Genomic DNA, 21,741 nt, shown 5'->3' on the forward strand with positions numbered 1-21,741 from the left:
TTCCATCAGCCCCCTCCTCCTCTCTTTTATGCTCATTATTTATTTCATTATTCCACCAATATTTCTCTTCCACAAATCTACTTTTCCTTCCACTCATTTTTCTATTCCATCTCCTTCCCTTCCACCACCTCTCCATCTTGATCCTCTTCCGTCCCAGCCTCCTAATGTCTATCTCTTGTTTCTCCCAAATTATCTTCATTTATTTGTTGCTCTTCGGTTTCTCTACTTTATTTACTCCTATCGAGTCAAACTTTCTTCCTTTTCTTCATGTTCCACATTTCGCCTTCCCTTTCACAGCCTGCCAGTATTCTGTCTAATCCTCTTGTTCTTTCCCTTTAAATCTTCTGTTCTTTACCCATCTGTCTAACACCCTCACTTCTTTTGTTACTTGGCCTTCTGTGAAATCTGAGTTTGTTATCCTTTTCACACAACCAACATCTCTCTCTCTCTCTCTCTCTCTCTCTCTCTCATTTAACCTTTATTATCTTACTACGTATTCTCACAATCAATTTACTATACTATTCACGATTACTAGGAACACAAGCACCTCCCTCATGGTACAGCTTGGCGACACTCAGCTTGGCATCTCCCCCATCTCCCCATTGATCGGCAGTGTCAGGTGGTGTGGCTGAGGGTTTGACTGTTTTGGCGACTCGATAAATACCGCCAGACAACTACTGGCTGTCCGAGATAGTGGTCTATCCTTCACATGTTACTGCTTAACCCTCGAATCACTCACTCAGGACGAGTGTGTGTGTGTGTGTGTGTGTGTGTGTGTTCGTCTAACGATCGTGAACAAAATATAGGCTGCATACATTTTTCAACTTTACTAATATGGTCTTCCTAGCATCACAACTCATCCTCCTATCTATAACACCGTCTTTCCCTCCTCACTCGACTCGTCCTTACAGCACAACCTCTGTTTTCACTCCACCCTTCCCCACCCCACCAGCTCCCACTCCCAGCAATGCCTCACTCCGGCCGTAACCCGTAATCCGCATTTAGTGCTTCGATAATGTCCTATTTGTAGTCATTGCGCTCAAAATCACTGTCATCATTGCTTTTCTGATGCGATTAATCAACCGAGTATACCGTGAATAGCAAGTGCAGAAAAATTGATACAATCTCTCTCTCTCTCTCTCTCTCTCTCTCTCTCTCTCTCTCTCTCTGATGTGTATGTGCTTAGTTCTCTTAATTTGAATCCATTTGCAAATATATATGGAGAGCAGAATTAGATACACGAGTTGATAAAATTTCATAACTGCAAATTTGTGTCGTTCCCAAGAGATGTGAGGTCTGCCTTCCATTGTGTGACGCCATGATCCATATCGCAGCTGTCTGTTTGTACGTTTGTTTGTCTGTCTGTCTGTCTGTCTGCCTGCCTGTCCGTCTGTGCGTTTCTGTCTAGATGTGTGTGTGTGTGTGTGTGTGTGTGTGTGTGTGTGTGTGTGTGTGTGTGTGTTTCTTGTTTACCTGTTTGTATTCTGTCAGTTATTTATTTTCTAAGTCTGTCTGCTTCTTTGTCTGTGTGTATGTGTTAACGATTTTTTTTTCTTTTTCTGTGTAAATGTGTACATGTTAATCTGTATTTAAAATCTGTCTACCTATCTATTTCTATGTATGTGTAGAGCCCCACCCTCCTCCTCTCTCTTTCTTTCTCTCTGCATGGATGCCAGCTATCTATTAACTGCCTCACCAATCCATGACAGTAAGCTGGTAGTAATTGCATTTGATAAACCTTAAGCATCATGTAAGCTGCTCATTTCACCAAATAAGTGTATATACTAACACTCTCTCTCTCTCTCTCTCTCTCTCTCTCATTGTAATAGTGATGTGAGGAGACTGAGTGGTTCGGAATGGACTGATCAATGTCGTTGGGAGTTAAATGGTGTGTGTGTGTGTGTGTGTGTGTGTGTGTGTGTGTGTGTGTGTGTGTGTGTGTGTGAGAGGGGGGGCGGTTGATTGGATAGGGGCAGGGGAATGGTGGTGTGGTATGAGGGCTGTGTAGTGCGGGAGGGTCTATGGGAGATATATATTATGTGGTGGGACTGTGTGGTGTGGTAGGGATTGAATGCTGTGGTTGAGGCTTAGTGTGTGGTGAGGGCTGGTGTGGCGAGGCTGCCTGTCTGGTGGAGATTCAAGGCTAGGTAAGATGAACGCCTTCCGCCAATGACAGCTGGGTAACTTATTGCCAGTGGGACAAAAAAAATATTAATCCATGCGCCATAATTCTCGTTTCATATTTCAAACAGAGACAAATTGGATATCTACGTGGGATTTAACACTTTTTATCACCTTGTATGAAGGTTTGAATTCCACAAAGATGGTGATATGAAACTTGGTACATATTCGTATTTCCATCATTAATTTTTTCTAAACTCAAAGAAATCACTTTATTTTTGTATTAAAGAATAATGTAAAGTACCTACATATATTTCTTGTTACGGTCACCCACAATTTACATTAAAAAAGATCTATTTATGAAAAAAAATCTGGAGGAAAAAAATATAAGTGGGGAAAAAAATTTGGTTAAAAATAAAATATACTGGACGTCTGTATGGGAGAAGGACAAAATAAAAGTGCAGCGTTGTGTGTGTGTGTGTGTGTGTGTGTGTGTGTGTGTGTGTGTGTGTGTGTGTGTGTGTGTGTGTGTGTCATTCAGTGTTGCTGTTGCGCACGCACGCACGCACGTGGAAACACCTTCATCTACACGAGTTATATGCAGTTAGCCTTTGCACTTTTATGGGGTTTCATGTTAGTATTTGGAACACTGAAAAAAATAAAAAGCGAAAACTTGCATTAAACACGAAAAAAAGTAAAAAGCATTAAACACGAAAAAAGTAAAAAACTAATTTTACTATTTCTAAATTACCAAATTATTCAAGAGACAGCAGTATGTATAGTCTGCTAGTTCGTCAATGAAATAAGGAGCGCCAAATTAACCTAGGATCGTGTCAGGCAAGATGAGATGAAGTTGTAAGTGTTGGAAACCCAGTCGTTAGTTAACAAGGAATATGCGACTACAACAAAAAAATAAATAAAAATTAATGAGAAGCAAATGGATAAAAATACAAAGCCTCAGAGTATTTAGCACATTAGGAGACGAAAGGAATAAGAGACTAAAGGAAAAAATAAATAATAATGATAAAAGTAAATGAATAATAAAAAAAATGGCCTCCGAGTATTTAGGCCATTAGGAGTCGAAAAAAAAAAAAAATTAGAAGAGATTGGTAACACTTGTAACTCAAAGCCACCACGACTCACTACACTGCAGTCACGCTCCGCATCTTCTCGCTTCACAACACCCAGCCTAGCCTCCCTTCGCTTGATTCGCTCCCCTACGCTATTTTTATGATATTTATTACGCCTGTCTTCATTGCTGCGTGTAATATGCACAGATGAGACGAAACACGAGGGGGAAGAGAGAGGGGAAATATTATAAGGGGGGAATGGTCATGTTAGAGGCTCAGTTTGGGATATTAACGTGGGTGTGAATGTGTAATATCAGTGGGAATGTTTATACTCGTGTCTGTCTGGATCGCCATTTGAACGCCATCTGACGGGGAGAAAACTTTTGATTATTGTAGCTTTTTATTACTTGCTATTAAGTATTATTATTATTATTATTATTATTATTATTATTGTTACCCCCATCGTCATCATATCATTATTGTTGAGTATAATTAACTGAATCACATTACTTTCTCCTCATACACTCGTAATTTGGTAACATGACTTATTCTATCTATTCGAGGTCTGCTGTTGCCAGTCCAGATCCGGAACGTCAATATTCAGCGTATTTAAGACCTAAACTTCTCCATATCGTACAAGTTAAGAAGGTAAAGCTTAGAAATTAGGAGTACATCAGAGAATATTGCACTCTAATAATATCTTTTCCAAAAATAAAATAAAACACTACTAACTAAATATGATAACGCTTTCACGCTGGAGCTTAATCAGATCAGTGCCCTCCGGTGAACCAATCATAATACATAATCCAATACTGTCCATAGAGGATCTAATGCTGGACGTGATGGATAAGTTTTCATCATGTTCACTCCTTTTCAATCTGGAGCTGCGTCTGGTGCGTCACTGGCCTGCTGGGGATCTGGCCCCGTTAATGGGGTCGTGTTTTAGCGGCAATCCCTCCAGGCAGGTCGCCCCTTCATGTAGTGATTAGCACATCTCGTTACGGCCGTGTTTACCAAGCCGCTCATCCGCTCATAACAACATTGATATACTGATAATAACGCCGAGGTGGTGAAAACAAAGATAAATTAGTCAATAGATAATAATAATGCTGACAATGATGATGATGATGATAATAATAATAATAATAATAACAACTAATAGTAGTAGTAGTAGTAGTCGTAGTATGATATGATATGATAATGATTAAAAACAATAAAAATTACAACAATAAGAATATCAACAACAACAACAAAAAGCCAACTCTCGAATAAAAATCGTCTACTCTTGTTTGCAGTAACAATACCCATCACTCGTATCCGGCTCCTCAATTTAATGAATTCCATAAAGTAATACTCACATCAATGACACTGTTAATAAGATAATCCTTACTCCAATAAAACAAACCAACAACAATTACATAAGTGTTTGTTCGATAAGTACTGATTTTTCATGATTATTATTATTTACAGCAATAATAATGTGTTATTTATTGAATATTCGTAATGTGAATAATATATTTTCAAGTTCGCATGATATTAATGCTTATCTTGACAATAATAGTAGTAGTAATAACAATGATGATAAATAATAATAATAATAATTACTACTACTACTACTACTACTACTACCTACAGCAAATCTACAACTACCACTACTACTACCACTTCTACCACCACCACCAGTGCTGCTGCTACTACTACTACTACTACTACTACTACTACTACAAAACCTCCTCCACAATAATAAGTTGAAAAAAATAATAAAAAACGCTATATAATTATACAAACAATAGCCCCTCTTAACATGTCAATGAACACAGCACCGAGGACCAGCCATTGATCGAGGCGCGGCTGTCACTATGGAAACATTAATTAACTAATCTACAAGAACAGAGTAATGTGATCCCGTTGGTGCGGCGGAGCGAGGCGGGGCAAGAGGTACCTATGACCGGGATGCGTTCTTTTATCCGTCTATTTGTTTCCTGGAGAGGCGGGACTAGTGAGGGAGATTTATGGCACACTAAAGACAAGTAAAGGAGAAAATTAAGAAAAAAAAAAGTAAGAATGTAAATGAAATAGTGAGGGTGCAAAGAAATGGTACTGGAGATGGAAGGAAACGAATAATAATAATAATAATAATAATAATAATAATAATAATAATAATAATAATAATAAGAGGAGGAGGAGGAGGAGGAGGAGGAGGAGGAGGAGGAGGAGGAGGAGGAAGAGACTGAATAGCTACAGAACGGAACGGAGAAGGAATACTAAGAAAAAGAATAAAAGGGGGAGAGAGAGAGAGAGAGAGAGAGAGAGAGAGAGAGAGAGAGAGAGAGAGAGAGAGAGAGAGAGAGAGAGAGATCCAAACCTTTGAATTCATGACCACAGTAAAGCCACTTTTTAGCTTGTAAATACTGTGAACACCACATAATGGTGTCTTCAACGTTTATCTGTTTCATAACTGTTCAAATAATACTGAATAATACGTTTCTGGGAAAATAAAGCTACTTCTCTCTTTCTCTCTCTCTCTGTTCCTGTGTATTTGTAAAATGTTTAATATAACGCATCTCTTATCTTCAGTACCATTTATAGCCAATGAATAATAATATGTTTCTTAAAAAAAGAAAAAAATATAACTTCTCCAGTTCTTCCAGTGCCTTTGTGACATGCATCTCATTAGAACACAACATCAACTTATCTGCCATTTAAAAGTCACCAAATTCACAGACTTAGTGACACCAGTGCTCGGGCCAAGGGTGCATGTGTTGGTGGGTCGACACACAGCATTTGGCCACTACAACCTTAATGCTTGTCCCACGCCCACGCGCCAAGCAAACGGCTGTATTGTTGTTATTGTTGCACTAGTGGTGATGGTGGCGGTGGTAATGGTGGTGTTGGTGGTGTGTTTGCTATTGTTCCTCCCGTCTGGCACGTCATCCAGTAGTTAAGTAAGCCAATCCTCCCGACAGAAGCCTCCCTTGCTAACTTCTCCCCACTGCGAAGCCACAATGAGATGCAGGCCAGTATTCAGAATCAGAAACGCTTTACTCTCTCTCCACAGCTTCAAATCCCACAAAATGATTAGCGAGGTTATCAGTAGTATTTCTACTCTTGATAATGTGAATATCTTATTAATCTGTCACTGGGGCCAAAAAACACTACTAAAAACTGGTGTAGCTTTAATTAGACTTATTAGAGGCTTCTGAATGTAGTGAAAGCGTGGGAAGTGTTTCAGAATATGGTCCGCGGTGTGATGGGCGGCGTTTGTCTGGGGAAGCCGTGCGCTGAGGCAATGGTTCTATACCAAAGACGTCTCTTGTACCTCAGCCTTCATCTTCACGGCACTTGGCAAGGTAGTCACATAACAACCTTCGTCGAATAATGATTATTGAAGTGAAAACGCATTTAGAAATCTTCAATTAAAAAACTAATAAAATCAACACGAAAAGAAGAATAAAAAAAAAAGCTAAAAATTCGTATATCATTGAAAAAATCCATCTAAAAAAAAAAAAAAACCCCGCAATAATGATATAACACAGTAAGAACAATTATAAGGTAAAAGAAAATCAATTTAGTTATCTAACAGCATTCTCTCTCTCTCTCTCTCTCTCTCTCTCTCTCTCTCTCGTAACGACAAACTGCTCCTCAGTCCTCACCAGTATGAGGGACACGTCTTCGACACACTCCCGTCACTGACAGTACCACTCCAGCAATGACCGCTTCACGCCACTGTCCGCCTCCTCCGTGAAATGTCTACTAACTTTACTGACATTATCTCATCTGATCGGCAATTTAATTAAAGCTTGTGCGGCATCGGACAGCTAAACATTGCGCCCATAACCAATAAACGTGCAAATGAAAACATAATGGAATAAACGCGTAAAATTTGTTACTGGAATAAAAGTTGTCGAGTTTGTTGATCTTTTTTCTCTCTTTATCGAGATAGGAATAAAAAAGGGAGGATGAAAAAATAAACTGTGTACATTGATGAGAGAGGAAGAGGGGAGGAGAGGAGAAAGGGAGGGGAAAGTGAAATGCCAGTGGAAATGAGAGGATGCTATGGGGAATAAGGGAGAGGAGGCGAAGGGGAATAATACAAGAGGGAAGTATACAAGTGGGAAATTATTTTGTAAACAAGAGTGGTGGCACTGATAGTAGTAGTAGTAGTAGTAGTAGTAGTAGTAATAGTAATAGTAGTAGTAGTAGTAGTAGTAGTAGTAGTAGCAATATTGATAATACTTTTGGTTCTCCTTTGGGAATGGCATTTCAGCAAGACACTTTTTCTCTGGATTTTTTGTAGCCCTTGACCGGATCACCTCCACATACCAAGTAGTAGTAGTAGTAGTAGTAGTAGCAGTAGCAGTAGTAGTAGTATCATTAGGAGTAATTAATAGGGGTATCATTACTAGTTGAAGTAATGGTTTCTGTTTGTCTGTCTGCCTGTTTGTCTCTCTTCTCTCTCTCTCTCTCTCTCTCTCAAAGTTACTGAAATGCGTGCCAGGTGTGCTAATAAGGTGACAGGCGAAGAGAGTGTTACCAGGGAAAGCTTTGCCCCGCAGGAGAATGTAACGAATGGAGTGTCACGGAAACCATTTTAATTTATATTTTTTAATCGATATATGTGGATGGCGTGCCGCGGGGACTGAATAGCTCTTTGTTTACAGAAGCTTATCTAATTAACCATTATATAACTTTATTTCCGCAGTGAACTTCCACGACCTAAATACTTAATCTCTTTTATTTAGATTCCACTTATGAAGATCTCGATACTGCCAAAGAAAAAAAAAAAAAAAAAAAAACGAGAGTAACAAGTAAACTAATATAAAAAGTAAATGATGAAAAAGATATAATAAGGCTCAGTATTAATTAACCAGCCTTTTTCTGCTTATTTATTATATTTTTTTCTTTTCAAAGCAGTATGTTGCACGGCCAATTTTGTATCCCGCCTTTCCCCTTTCCAGTATTCTTAACGCGTAAGAGGAAAAGGAAAAAAAAAAAAAAAAAAAAACAATCACAAAAAAGGGACAGTGAAGAAAGGCCTCGGCGGGAGTGACAAGGCAAGGCAGGGAAAAGATTAATAAGATAAAGGGACGAGGAACCTGGTGGTGATAAATCGGCGTGATCCAAGGAACCATTACTAACATGTACTGGGTGGTAAAAAGAACCATACTAAGAAAGAAGAACGGAGTGCGCTGATATAAATACTAGTCGCTGTATTTAAAACTAATAAATGGGTAGGAAAAATTGGCACGACTAACATATCATTGTACCGTAGAAAAAAAAAAAAAAAAAAAAAAAAATGGAGGTACTGTCGTCTGAATTTTTTGAGAATAAAGGAAAAATTGAAGTCTACAACGCAATACTAACTGTGCAAGATCATAAATAAAAGACACGACTTTATAAACAGTCACGATAAAAAAAAAAAATGGAAGTGCAGATGATGCAAATAAAGGTTCGTAGAGGCCTTGAAATGTTCTGTAATGATGTTACGATGATGTCAGTGTATGAGGTTAGTTGAAATCGTGGACATCATAACTAGATAATCACGCACCCACCTACCCTTTCGTACACACAAGAGAACATAAATATTGATAGCACGTTCACATTTTAACCCAATAAACAGATACAACGACAGAAGTTTTAAGTGTAACAAGGAAAAAAAAATCAAGCAAATGAAAAATAGAACATCTGTTGAATGATCTTAGAGAGAGAGAGAGAGAGAGAGAGAGAGAGAGAGAGAGAGAGAGAGAGAGAGAGAGAGAGAGAGAGAGAGAGAGAGAGAGAGAGAGAAAAAAAAAAACCACTCGATACAAAAGTAAAATTCTAACGAAGTAATAAATTTTTCCTTCCCTCGTCTGACGCTATCACGATTCCTGGTGTGTTTGTTGCCTGTGTTTGCCAAGCCACACACACACACACACACACACACACACACACACACACACACACACACACACACACACACTTTCAATCTCCTCTCCCAAGAACTCACACTTCTTATCGTCCGCCGACAGAAATTCTGAAAGGAAGGGAAGAAAAATGGGACAAAATAAAATGAAAAAAAGTGAAGAAAATGAAGGTACAGAGACACTAAGAATAAATCAGTAATGAAGAATAAAATGAAACTTAAAATGAGTAAACATAGGAGTCAGGAAGGGAAGAAGAAAAAAAAAATACACGGGAATGTGGAAGAGGAAAGAGGAAAAGGGAGGAAAAAGAATGTAAGGAAGAGAAAGACAGACTTTAGGAAGGGATACTTAATGAGAGAGAGAGAGAGAGAGAGAGAGAGAGAGAGAGAGAGAGAGAGAGAGAGAGAGAGAGAGAGAGAGAGAGAGAGAGAGAGAGAGAGAGAGAGAGAGAGAGAGAGAGAGAGAGAGAGAGAGAGAGAGAGAGAGAGAAATAAGGGCAAGAAGAACGATAAAACACAATGAAAGAGAAGGCAAGAGAAAACAAGAGAAATTGAAAAAAAAAAAATTAAAAAGCAGTGAAAAACGAAAGTAAATGAAACGTGAAACTGCATTACCGTAGAGTTTCCCTCAAGCTGTAAAACTGCCTGGTGATACGCGTCGGTCACCACTACACTATACCTTTCCCGCGCATTTGATACCGATATTAAGAGAAAAAAATCAAAACTAACATGCTATTGCTCAAAAATACTATGATCATTACGCATTTGTCGTCCCGAGAGAAAAGAGTGCATCAAGAAACAACAATAAAAAAAAAAAAAATAATGAAAACAAAAGAACGCGATGAATTCATTATTATTTTTTTTTCCCGCCATATAGAGAGCGCGGGATATATTCTTTTTATAGGCTGGAAAAAAGGAAAAGTAACGGTGAGTAATGATATTGGTAAAGTTAATGAGTGTGTTAGTGTGTGTGTGTGTGTGTGTGTGTGTGTGTGTGTGTGTGTGTGTGTGTGTGTGTGTGTGTGTGTGTGTGTGTGTGTGTGTGTGTGTGTGTGTGTGTGTGACTTTTTTTTCTGTTTAATCAATGCGTAATGGCTTTGGAATGTTCCTCTTACGATTTTATGCAGTGTTTATTTTCATCTTGCCTTCCCTTACCTCTCCACACATTTCCCCTTCCTCATTTCAGCTACGTTTTGTTTTCACTTCTCTCCCTGCTCGCCTCAGCTCACCTCATTCTCTTCTTCCTCGTCCCCTCATCTCCCCTTTATTCTTTGCCTCCTCCCTTCACTCCTATTTTTAATTTTGATTCATTCTCTGCCTTCTCTCTTCTCTTCACTCCCCATTATTTTCTACTACTCTCTTTCCTGTGCCTTTATCAAACAAAATTTCACCTTTCCAAATATCTCTCTCTCTCTCTCTCTCTCTTGGCCGCTGCACCCAGACAACTACACTTTAATGAGATCACTGTCTCACTCTCTCCCCGTCACCCCTTGCCTTTGAATGACCGTCCACTACATGGTCACCGCTGGCCAAACATTTGTGCTCATATTCTTAAACCATTTGCCGCTTATACTCGACTCTTTTTGACTAGCACTAGTGAATGTTATTGGGCTTTTACATGGGTGTTTATATTAAGATTTCTATGATAAGTCAATCTTTCACACTTCTATTTGGCACATGTTTCTCTAATTATTTTTTATGTAGGAGGAAAAATCTGTGAAAAAAGGTCCACTCAGTCGCCAGTCCCCTTACAAAGCTTGAAGAGTTAGCCAAAGGACAGAAGGACAGGGATAAATGTCTTCAAAATTACTAATGACATTTTTTTTCTTGCTGTACAATTATTGGCTAGAAATCGCAAAATCTATTCTTTTATTTCTCTTCTTTTTATTTAGATGCTTGCAAAGATTGCAGACTACTTTTAGCGTTGTGAATTTTTTCTTATTGTAGTGAAAGGGTTCAGGAGGATTCAGACTCATTGGTAGAGAAGAGAGTAACCACGAGAACCCAATCAATCATCTCTAACTTTTAAAAAATCGTCCTGATATGAAAGCAAGGTGTTTGAGAAGACTTGGTCTATTCTTGTATGTATTTACTATCGACCGATAAACAATTCACGAGAAATGTATGAATATTACCGATTCTTAATTAGCATGTATTATCTTTATTTACAGGCCATATATGATAGACAGATAAGTTACGAATTATCGCCTTTGTTCTTACTTCGTATGTATGATATATTAATTATGTGCATTTGTTTTTCAAGACTGACCAAATCCACAGTAGCTACGTACGTAATATTCAATTATTAAGTGCGGATGATGAATAAAGCTGGATATCTAAAGCTTTATCGAGAAAAGTGGCAGCACAGACAATGAAGCCAGGGAGGAAGGCTGGCAGAATAATTAGCGCCTTGATGTAATAGAAATAAACGAATAAATAAAAAAAAAACCTCTCCTTTCAGTAGGTTGTAAAAGAAAACGAAAACATGGCCTTTAGTTTTTTTCCGTGGTATTACCAGAGATTGGATTCGATCAAGACTATCCCACGAAATTACCGAAAAAAAAGAGGCGTTATAATATTGTGTTTCCTGACGGGCAGAAACAAGTGAAAACAACTCTTGACGCTTATTTTTCTTTAATATCATCAATTATTGTATGAGAGCTTCGCCACAGAACGGGAAAAAAATAATGGAAAAGGCAGCTGAAGTAATCAATTTCTCATCATTATTCAAGAGAACTTCATAATTAGCATGAAAAAAAAGACATTTTCCAATATTGCAACGAATTAACCTACATCAAAATCAGCTCCAAAATTACGAAAAAATAAACATTAATACATCATTTCTTAAGAGGAAAAAAACAAACAAACAATACATTTATCTATTTCCTATACCAACAATTTAATTCCATCAAAATCAAGCCATAAAATTACTAAAACACTCACGGTGAATTAGTCTGAGGCACAGGAAGGAGGAAAATAGTGGAGCAGGTTGAGTGCGTTCAGGGAGATGCATAAAAGAATGAGGACCGGTAATCCTCTCCTGCATGATTAAGTTGAAGCTGGTGGAGAGAGAGGCGGCTTGGAATGTGAGCCTGTGAAGCGTGAGTTTGTATAGCGTGTAGCGTGTGGCGGCGTGGGAAGCGTGCACTCTGGGAACTTGAGTGGCGCGCCTTCACTGATAGCAGCAACATGAAAATTGACAGCAGTGGCGGACACCCGAGAGATTGTGGCGTTAGGAAGACGAGGTAGGAATAGTGATTGCTCTTCGCCGGTTATTTTTTTCACTTAAGTCTGAAATTCCCTTACACGCACACGCACACATACATTCACTTCATGCAAAATAAAGTTAGCCTTCACGAAACGAAAACTGAATACGAATGCATTTTTAACATCCGCATATCCACCTCACTTCCTCCCCCCACCCTAACCACTTCTGCTTACTAACACCCTCCCCCCCATCTCATTCCAAGAAGAAAGAAACACTCACTACTTGCTACTCCATACTGTTCCCAACGTTCACGAAAAAGAACCCCCTCCTTCCAAATTTCATTATACAAACCCACTCCTCTCCTCCCCAAGAGAAAGAAACCCTAACCCCCCCTACTCGTTTTTTCATATTAGCCCCCCTCTCCCCAAGAGAAAAACATCCCTTACTTGCTTCCCCATATTAGGTTTTCACCAAAGAAAAAAGAAAAAAAACACCTAATTCCTCTATACTAGCCACCCACCCTCCCACTCCCAGAAAAGAACAATCCCCACTACTCGCTTCTTCAGACTAGCCCTCCCTTTTTCCTTACACCCGTCCACGAAAAAAGAAAGAAAAGAAAACACACCTACTAATTTCTCTATACTAGTCACCCACCCTCCCAATACCAGAAAAGAACAACTCCCACTAGTCGCTTCTTCAGACTAGCCCTTCCTTCTCCCCCACTCCCGTCCATCACCCCCAACACACACACAAAAAAAAGGAAGAAAAATCCGCTTTGTGGGGCACGATTTCGTTAGGAAAATAAAACTTTGCTGTGCATCAAAACAACGCTCGACCCAAACTGTGATCTTTTGTTTTCATCTCCGCATTTCGGCCTTCAACGGAATGTGATCCAGTAACACAAAAACAGAAAACAGAAAGAAGGAAAACCATGGAATCAATAACAAATAATAAAAAAAAGTAAAAAAGTTTAGAGGAAGATCTGAAGCCACGGTGATGAAATAAACTCACTTTTGATGCATCACGGCGAAAATAAAGCGTATGTACATAACCAAACACACACACACACACACACACACACACACACACACACACACACAGTTCAGCCCACTAAAACCACTCAAACGCAGGCAACTTCACAGACAAACCTCGCCCGCCCCGTCCAATAAACATCAGTCCATCAGACCAAACAACCCAGGCACGGCGCGGCAAAACTCTCAATAAAACTGACGGCGAACACGACTCCCTGGCTTTTGTTTTTTCGTTGGCGCCGCGACTTTTTGTTGTACTGCTCGTTTTAGGGCCCCAAAAAAGCCACGACTTGTGTTCTGGTTGACAAAATGAGGCCTTAGCAATGAAAGAATCCAACGCGAGATAATTTAGTTTTGTGGAACCTTGAAGCATTACACTAATTAATAAAAAATATAAAAAGAGGCGAAAAGATAACGATATTTGGTACAGTAATTATCTGCCTGAAAAAAAATAATAATATAATGTAATGCAACCTTGTGGAACCTTCAAGCATTAACCTAACCACCTGAAAAAGAACGAAACAAAAAGGAAAAGAAAAATAAACAAACTTCAGCTGCACTATATATTTTTTCCGCCTCAGAACGAGAATAACGAAATACAAATAACTGAGGCACTGACTGACGGAAGGAACACACGCGCGCGCACATACACACACACACACACACTAAACTAACGCAGCAAATATCAAACCTTAAAGCAGCAAAGTAACCCAACCCACTAAATCACACGCACTGGGAACACACTACACTAAGAGGACCAGGGGTGAGGGCTGAGGACTTCTGGACCACTCGGCTTCACGGGTTGTTGCGGGGTGTTGCTGGGGAATCTAGGTTAAGTGGCTTGTAGTGAGGATAAGGAGAAGGATAAAGGGTGTTAGGCGAACGTAAGTTAACGGTACGTACCTCACAGGGCGGTGGTGCGCTGCGGTACGACGGGACAATCTTGAAGGTGACGGACCCACGGGCCTCCCTCTGCAACGGGGAAGAGAGAGAAAAAAAACTGCTGTCAGATGAGGCTGATCACACTGCTGGGACACATTCAAGCTGCCATTCGCTCGCTTACACTCTCACTCACTCATTCACTCACTCACTCACTCACTCACTCACTCACCCACACACACACACACACACACACACACACACAAACACCTGTGGCATGTATGTAACTCCAGACATACGGAATATCCAAGTACACATGTATAATTTCTCTCTCTCTCTCTCTCTCTCTCTCTCTCTCTCTCTCTCTCTCTGATGTCCCATGGGTGGCCGAGGAGCCTCCCAGCAGGGCGCGGCACAGCTCCAGCCAACCAAGTCCCAGCCCCAGCCCAGCCCAGCCCCGCCCTGCAGTAACATGCACCAACCAGGAGTGTGAAAACGAGAGAAATTCGACTTGATGTAAAAGGTGATAAAAGATGAGAGAAAAAGGGAAAAAAAGTGGCGACGGGTGAAGCGAAATATTGTGATAAATAGTAGTAATAATAATAGTAATAATAGTAATAACAATAGCTATAACAATCATCAATATAAATACCACTTCAAGATTAGAATACAAAAATGTAAATAATCATACTGTGATACACATATACACTGGCTGCAATGAAAGGAAGCTATGAGTTATCAAAAATACACGTTTTTGGGAGGAGGGAGGAAAGGGGGAGGGGAGATGATATACAGACATTCATGTGTATAAGGCAAAAATACTTCCAACCAACAGACAACTACTATACAGCATACGTACCCAGGCCTGGCCAGACCACATACCACCCTTACGTGCTCCGGGGCTGGGAGTGGAGAGGCTGGCGGAGGGAAGGGAGACGTAGAGGAAGAGGAGAGAGAGGAAGGAGAGGATATGGGGTAGAGAAGGAGGGAGGGAAGGAGGGAGGGGAGTTTCTTTGGGTATTTAAATGCAAGGAGGTTTGATTAGACAATTAGTAAATTTATGTGCGGTCTCTCTCTCTCTCTCTCTCTCTCTCTCTCAGCAGCGTGCAGCGTCACCATCACAGCACAGTAATCGTCGTGTGTCAAGCGCTAGATTACCTTAACACCTAATCACGCGTCAGGGAGTGGTGTGTTTGAAGTCCACGTCACCACCACCTGCCTCGCTTCATCGCGCTAATCCCCCTTGTTACCTGTTGGTCTCTGAGTGCTCGCCGCGCCGCTACCTAGTTTATCAGCCCGTCAGCGAGCCATCCATCCATCCATCCATCCAGGTAGCCAGCCAACCAACCAGCCATTTACCAAGCTCAGTCTCGCGTGCATCTACTATTACTTTTTATTCCTACGAGACATCAGAACTGTTGGAAATACTGATCAAAGTCGTTCCTATTTTTTTTTATCTTTCTTCTCTTTGGTGCACGTACACACACACACACACACACACACACACACACACACACACACACACACACACGGTTGAGTGAGCACCGCACGCCTCGCAGCACATAACAAGAGCGCAAACAAAGACCTGAGGCAGCACACAGACGGCAGACAAACAAAAAGCCACAGCAGCTGAGACAAGGACTGCCTGACTCTCTCTCTCTCTCTCTCTCTCTCTCTCTCTCTCTCTCTCTCTCTCTCGCATATGTGTCAGTGAATTACATGATTTATGGTTCCCCTGATCTAGGCATTAAGTTATGAAATGTATATATTTTTTTCAAGTGAGAGATATCCTTATTGTGAGGCAGCTCTGATAATTATATAGCAATTACAATGCCTAAAATTTGATTGGAAACACCATTTGAATCGCTGCACAAAAATATGGTATGTTTATTAGATAATATTAGTGTGTGTGTGTGTGTGTGTGTGTGTGTGTGTGTGTGTGTGTGTGTGTGTGTGTGTGTCTCATTTGTAAGTGATCAGGATCAGGATAAACACACTCACAAAAGCAGCCATAAATCAAGCCATGTTACACACACACACACACACACACACACGCGCGCACACACACACACACTACGGCTTCATCCATGTGTGGAACACAGCGCAGTGTCTTTGGAGTGTAAAATGTCACACACAGACAAGAGGCGGTGGTAGTGCGTACAAACCATCGCAGATTCGGAGCTGAAATATAATGAGGAATTTAATATGAGCTATAAGAACACGTTCTAATTTCAGAAATATTTGAACGTGCTGATACTCATCTGTAAAAACAAAAAAACATAGCCCGTAATTCTGTCAAATAATTCAAATATATGAATGTTTTGCGTTAATATCTCACGTCTACGAAAGCTAACAAACCATCGTTAACATGAAGCCAGACGTGCAACCTTGCCGGGCTGCGTGGCGAGCCGTCACTGGATCATTACAGCAAAGGACTGGCGGCCCCATGGCGGCCCCGTGGTGGCCTCAGGCCATCAAAGGCTTTATGGTGGACGCGAGGAGGCCAGACGAGGCCTGCCGGTGCTCTCCATAATAGAGGCTGGTGGCGGGCTGGTCGCTCGCCTCCTGTCGCCCCCACCCATTTTGCAGTCTGCTGGGGATCCTGCTTCGTTGATTTACACATGCCAGGCCGTGCGCTGCCTGCGGTAGGCGCCGCCCGGCTGCTGGGGATGACTGTGACGGACATCCAAGTTCACACGCCACCGGGCCGCTCTGGTCCAGAGCTGCACCAATGCAGGGAATTACCGTCCTAAAGACGCGGAAATAAGATACACCCGCAATAAGCAGCCTCGGCGAGTTGCCTGAAAGGTTTCTCGCTGGTGGCGAACACCCGGCAAGGCAGTGACCTCCAGGGACACGGCCCCGCGGGCCCGGTCTCCCTTCACCAACAACTCAAGTGTCCAGCCACGGCACTCACTCCGCCGCCAGGAGTCCTCTTTGTCAGGCGAAGGTAATCATGTGAGTCATACACGCAAATTCTTATTATTACCACATACATAACAAAATATTTATTGTGAAGCAATCACAAAAAGAATAATTGAACAGTAGCCAGAGAATCCAGCGTCACCATTAGAAATGTTGAATGTGGAAAAATAATCCATGTCCAACATTCTTCTATTCACAAGCGCCCCACACACACACACACATATATATATATATATATATATATATATATATATATATATATATATATATATATATATATATATATATATATATACACACACACACATATACCAACAAAATGTTCTACTCATATTGATGACAAAATTCATTGCCAATTTAAAAAAACTGTGTTATTTACGGTAACTTAAATAAAAACGTTATGTTTGGTCTTTTATTAAATGAATGATTTATGATGCAGGATGCACACACACACACACACACACACACACACACACACACACACACACACACACACACACACACACACACACCAGCTTTCACAATGTCCTCCATACAATCGCGTCACTCCTTTGTTTTCGTTTGTTCCTCTCCTTACACACACGGAGTTCATTATGGCCACTGCGGCGCCTCTACTTTCCCCCTCACCTTTCATAACACTCACCCTCCTCACCTACTCACCCTCCCCTCCTCCAGCCACAGGTAAAATATCCATTCATTTTCATTTCCGTACATTACTTACACTCCCTCTCTCCCCGGGGAGGTAATGGGACCATTCCTCAGGCACCCCACTCCACCAGTCATGATTCAACCATTTCTTTGCATAATTGTTCATAAAAATCGTCACAAGACCGTAAATTTAAACTACCATATTTGGATTCGGTCACCAATATATACACGACGCCATTTGATTCATTCACTCACTTATACGTACATACATATATACTGTTTCTAAGTCTCTCTCTCTCTCTCTCTCTCTCTCTCTCTCTCTCTCTCTCTCTCTCTCTCTCTCTCTCTCTCTCTCTCTCCCCCCACTTACACCACCTCTTCCATTTCATTTATTCATCCACTACCTCTCATTTTTCCCTCTCACTCTCTTTATCACCTCTCCCTGTCCCACTCATTCACTTACACACACACACACACACACACACACACACACACACACACACACACACACACACACACACACACACACACACACACACACACACACACACACACCACGTCGCACTACATACGTTAATTCAATTTAGATTTTTCTCAGTTTAACTCGGCCCAGAAGGACAGTGAGGATGGAGGGTTTTAGGTAATAATGGGAGTAATGACTGCTACAGGAGGAGGAGGAGGAGGAGGAGGAGGAGGAAAGGCGAGGTAATGTTAGGTACTCGGCAATAAGTTGAATGTTAACTAAAGGATAAATTTCAAGGATTAGGAACTGAGGAACAAAGGACAAACACAGATAGGATTTCAAGAACTTTTAAGAATATTTACGCAGACCCGTGGACACTTTTGACAACTGGAGGACACTAGAGGATAAACAAAAGCCAGGGAAGATTAGGTGAAGTCAGGTGAAGGTCAGGCGCCACGTAACAAGGAACACTGAAGGACCGAACACAAAAACAAGGTCACAGGGGGGTGGGGAAGTAGGATAAAAGGGGTACGGAAGACAAAAGGAACATTAATGGGGACACAACAGGAATCAGGATGGAGGAAACGAAAGAACATGGGGAGAAGTAAGCAGGAAAAAGAACCAGGGAGACAAACGGACGCTTTAGGAAACGAGAGGACATTAGGGGGTAGAGAGAGAGAGAAAGAGAGAGAGAGGGAAGCACAATAGAGGACCGTGGAGTGAGCGAAGGAACGAGCCAAGGAAGAGGACACGGAAGGGCCAGAGTCGCGGGGTTAGGTGCTCACCAACATCTTCTGCAGTATGTCCACGCTTTGATTGGCCACAGGAACACCGTTGATCTCCCGAATTTCGTCGCCCACGTGGAGCGTCGCCTGCCGATGAATCATCCCACCGTGCATGATGCGAGCCACGATGCACCGTCCCTCCTCGTTCATCTTGAGCGTGATACCCTGCGGAGAGGCAACACACGGGTCAGACAGCCCCAGCCCAGCCCGGCACATGTGAGAGCAGGAGATCGAGGACGAAGTAGGAGGAGGACGAGGAACAGGAAGGAGGACTAGGTGACGGGAGAACAAGGGGGTAAGGGAAGAACGAAACAGGAAAGAAGAGGATGAGAGAGGGAAATAAAGGGCGAGAGAGGGAAATAAAGGGCGAGAGAGGGAAATAAAGGGCGAGAGAGGGAAATAAAGGGCGAGAGAGAGAAGGAAGGACGAGATGGGGAAGGAGAGGACGAGAGGGGGAAGGAGAGGACGAAAGGGGAAGGAGAGGACGAGAGGGGGGAAAAAGAGGAGGACGAGAGAGAAAAAAAAGGGTGAGAAAAGTAAGAGGAGGACGAGAAAAGGAAAGGTAGGATAAGGGAAATATGGAGATGATAAATTACCTGGCATGATGAGGAGGACGTGGGGAGGAAAGGAAAAGAGGAAGAGGAGGATACATAGGAACGATGAAGATGGAGTAAAGGAAAAGAGCAGAGATAAAAAGCACGCAGAAAGATCGGTAGTCAAACAAAAAAGGGAAAATATAAAAGGATAAATATAGGGGGAAGGAAAAGTAAGGAAATAAGGCATGGAAAAAGGAAAAGATGATGAAAGAGGAAGGAGAGAAGACATGAAGGGGAAAGAGATGTTGGAATAAGGAACTGTAATGTTTTGAATTAAAATAGCTGAAGAAAGTAATGAAATAAGTAAAGAAAAAGATAAATAGTGATGAAGGGACGATTGGGGTTGGGATATGTAGTCACGCGATGAAGAATGAAGAAAAGGAAAGCAAAATTAAAAAAGAAACTGTGATGATAAAAGACGAGATGAACTGTAAAATGCAGGACCTACCAATAAAGTAAATAATAAAGAAAGGAAGTGAAATCAGAAAATTACCAAAAATAAAAAAATAAAAAAAAAGAGCAGAGTAACACAGTTGGACAGGATTTCAAGCGAACACAATGAAAATAAACCAGGACAAGGAACTGGAAGGAAAGACAGGACAAGAAATGGAAGCAGAGTTACAAGCAAACACTTCGAAGGTAAAACAAAGGAAGAGAGGAAGAAGGGAAGGAAGAAGAAAGGAGAGGAGAACGGAGGAAAGATGGACGTCAACGGAGATCAGGAAGGATGGATGGAAGAAACAAACAGAAATATGGGAGTAGGGTAAAAGGAATAAAAAAGAAGGAAGGAAGAGAGAGAAACGCAAATAGAGAGGAAGTAGTAAGGAAAGAAATGACTTTAAGGCATAATTTCTTTTAAAGTTATTAGCCAAGTCTTTATCTCCCTCCCTCCCTCCTTCCTTCCTTCCTCTCTCTCTCTTTCCTCCTTAAATGTGTCGAGGGAGGGAAGAGTGAGAGAAAGACAAGGAAAGGAAGATTGAGGAAAGGACAAGGCGAGGGAGATCTGAGTGTGTGACGAGGAGAGGAAACGAAGACGGAGAAGAGGAAAGAGGGGAGGAAGAGTTGTGAAGAGGAAGATGCGAAAAAATAAGGACGAAAGAGTGGAGGTAGACGAAGAGGAAGAGGAAGAGGAAGAGGAGGAGGAGGAGGAGGAGGAGGAGAAGAAAGAGGATGTAAGATAGAAAAAATCATGTTACCAAAATAAAAAAAACGGCTGAAAAAAACAGAAAAGGGAAGAAAACAAAGAAAAAAATAAGAAAAAGGAAAGCGAAGACAGACAAGTACAGCAAAAATGAAAAAAACGTAAAAAACTAAAAGAAAATATTAATTACCTAAAAAGTAGGAAAAGAAAAAAAAAACCTTCCTATACCCTTTTTTACTACTCCTTCCCTGTAAACACCTTCAATTATGGGAAACGTTACCTGAACATAGAATACTAATAAGGAGAAGGAGGAGGAGGAGGAGGAGGAGGAGGAGGAGGAGGAGGAGGAAAAAGGAAGGAAGGGGAGCGACGATCTGGGAATAATGAGGAAAATTACAGCGGTGAGGAAGATTAAGACTAGCAAGGAGGAGGAGGAGGAGGAGGACGAGGAGGAGGAGGAGGAGGAGGAGGAGGAGAAAATTAGTTGAAGAGATTAAGAGAAATTAACTTCGTCGATTTTGAAGTGTCAGTAGAGGAGGAGGAGGAGGAGGAGGAGGAGGAGGAGGAGGAGGAGGAGGAGGAGGAGGAGGAGGAGGAGGAGGAGGAGGAGGAGGAGGAGAAAGATAAGTGTGTTGTACTTTAAAAGTGAGAAGTAAGTTTGTAGATGGTTTAAGATAAAAAATCTGAAGGATGGTCATATTTTCTAGGAGGAGGAGGAGGAGGAGGAGGAGGAGGAGGAGGAGGAGGAGGAGGAGGAGGAGGAAGGCGACAGATTACTCGTGGGAGATTATGCAGGGAGGGAGGGAGATTACAGTGGGAGGTCGTGGGAGATTGCATGAAGAATGGCGAGGCAGAGAAAGTGAAGATGTTGCTCTAGCATGAAATAAGAGAGGGAAGGACACGAGAGAGAGAGAGAGAGAGAGAGAGAGAGAGAGAGAGAGAGAGAGAGAGAGAGAGAGAGAGAGAGAG

The 21,741-nt window shown here is 41.4% G+C and overlaps 1 protein-coding gene across 8 annotated transcripts in view; it reads right to left on the minus strand.

The window, feature by feature from the left end:
* Window positions 1-21,741, minus strand: part of LOC123511259 (la-related protein Larp4B-like) — a 567,482-nt gene that overhangs the window by 13,505 nt on the left and 532,236 nt on the right. For 4 of the 8 annotated variants that reach the window (XM_045266991.1, XM_045266993.1, XM_045266989.1 and 1 more), the window contains exons 3-4: window positions 19,036-19,200; window positions 14,239-14,310 (exon numbers count right to left, since the gene is read on the minus strand). In XM_045266991.1, the coding sequence (XP_045122926.1) occupies window positions 14,239-14,310; window positions 19,036-19,200 (237 nt within the window). The remainder of the gene's footprint in view (window positions 1-14,238; window positions 14,311-19,035; window positions 19,201-21,741) is intronic. The other 4 variants (XM_045266994.1, XM_045266992.1, XM_045266990.1 and 1 more) reach the window with 1 other exon arrangement.

The sequence above is a fragment of the Portunus trituberculatus genome, chromosome 31, assembly GCF_017591435.1.
Source record: "Portunus trituberculatus isolate SZX2019 chromosome 31, ASM1759143v1, whole genome shotgun sequence".
NCBI classification, from domain to species: domain Eukaryota; kingdom Metazoa; phylum Arthropoda; class Malacostraca; order Decapoda; family Portunidae; genus Portunus; species Portunus trituberculatus.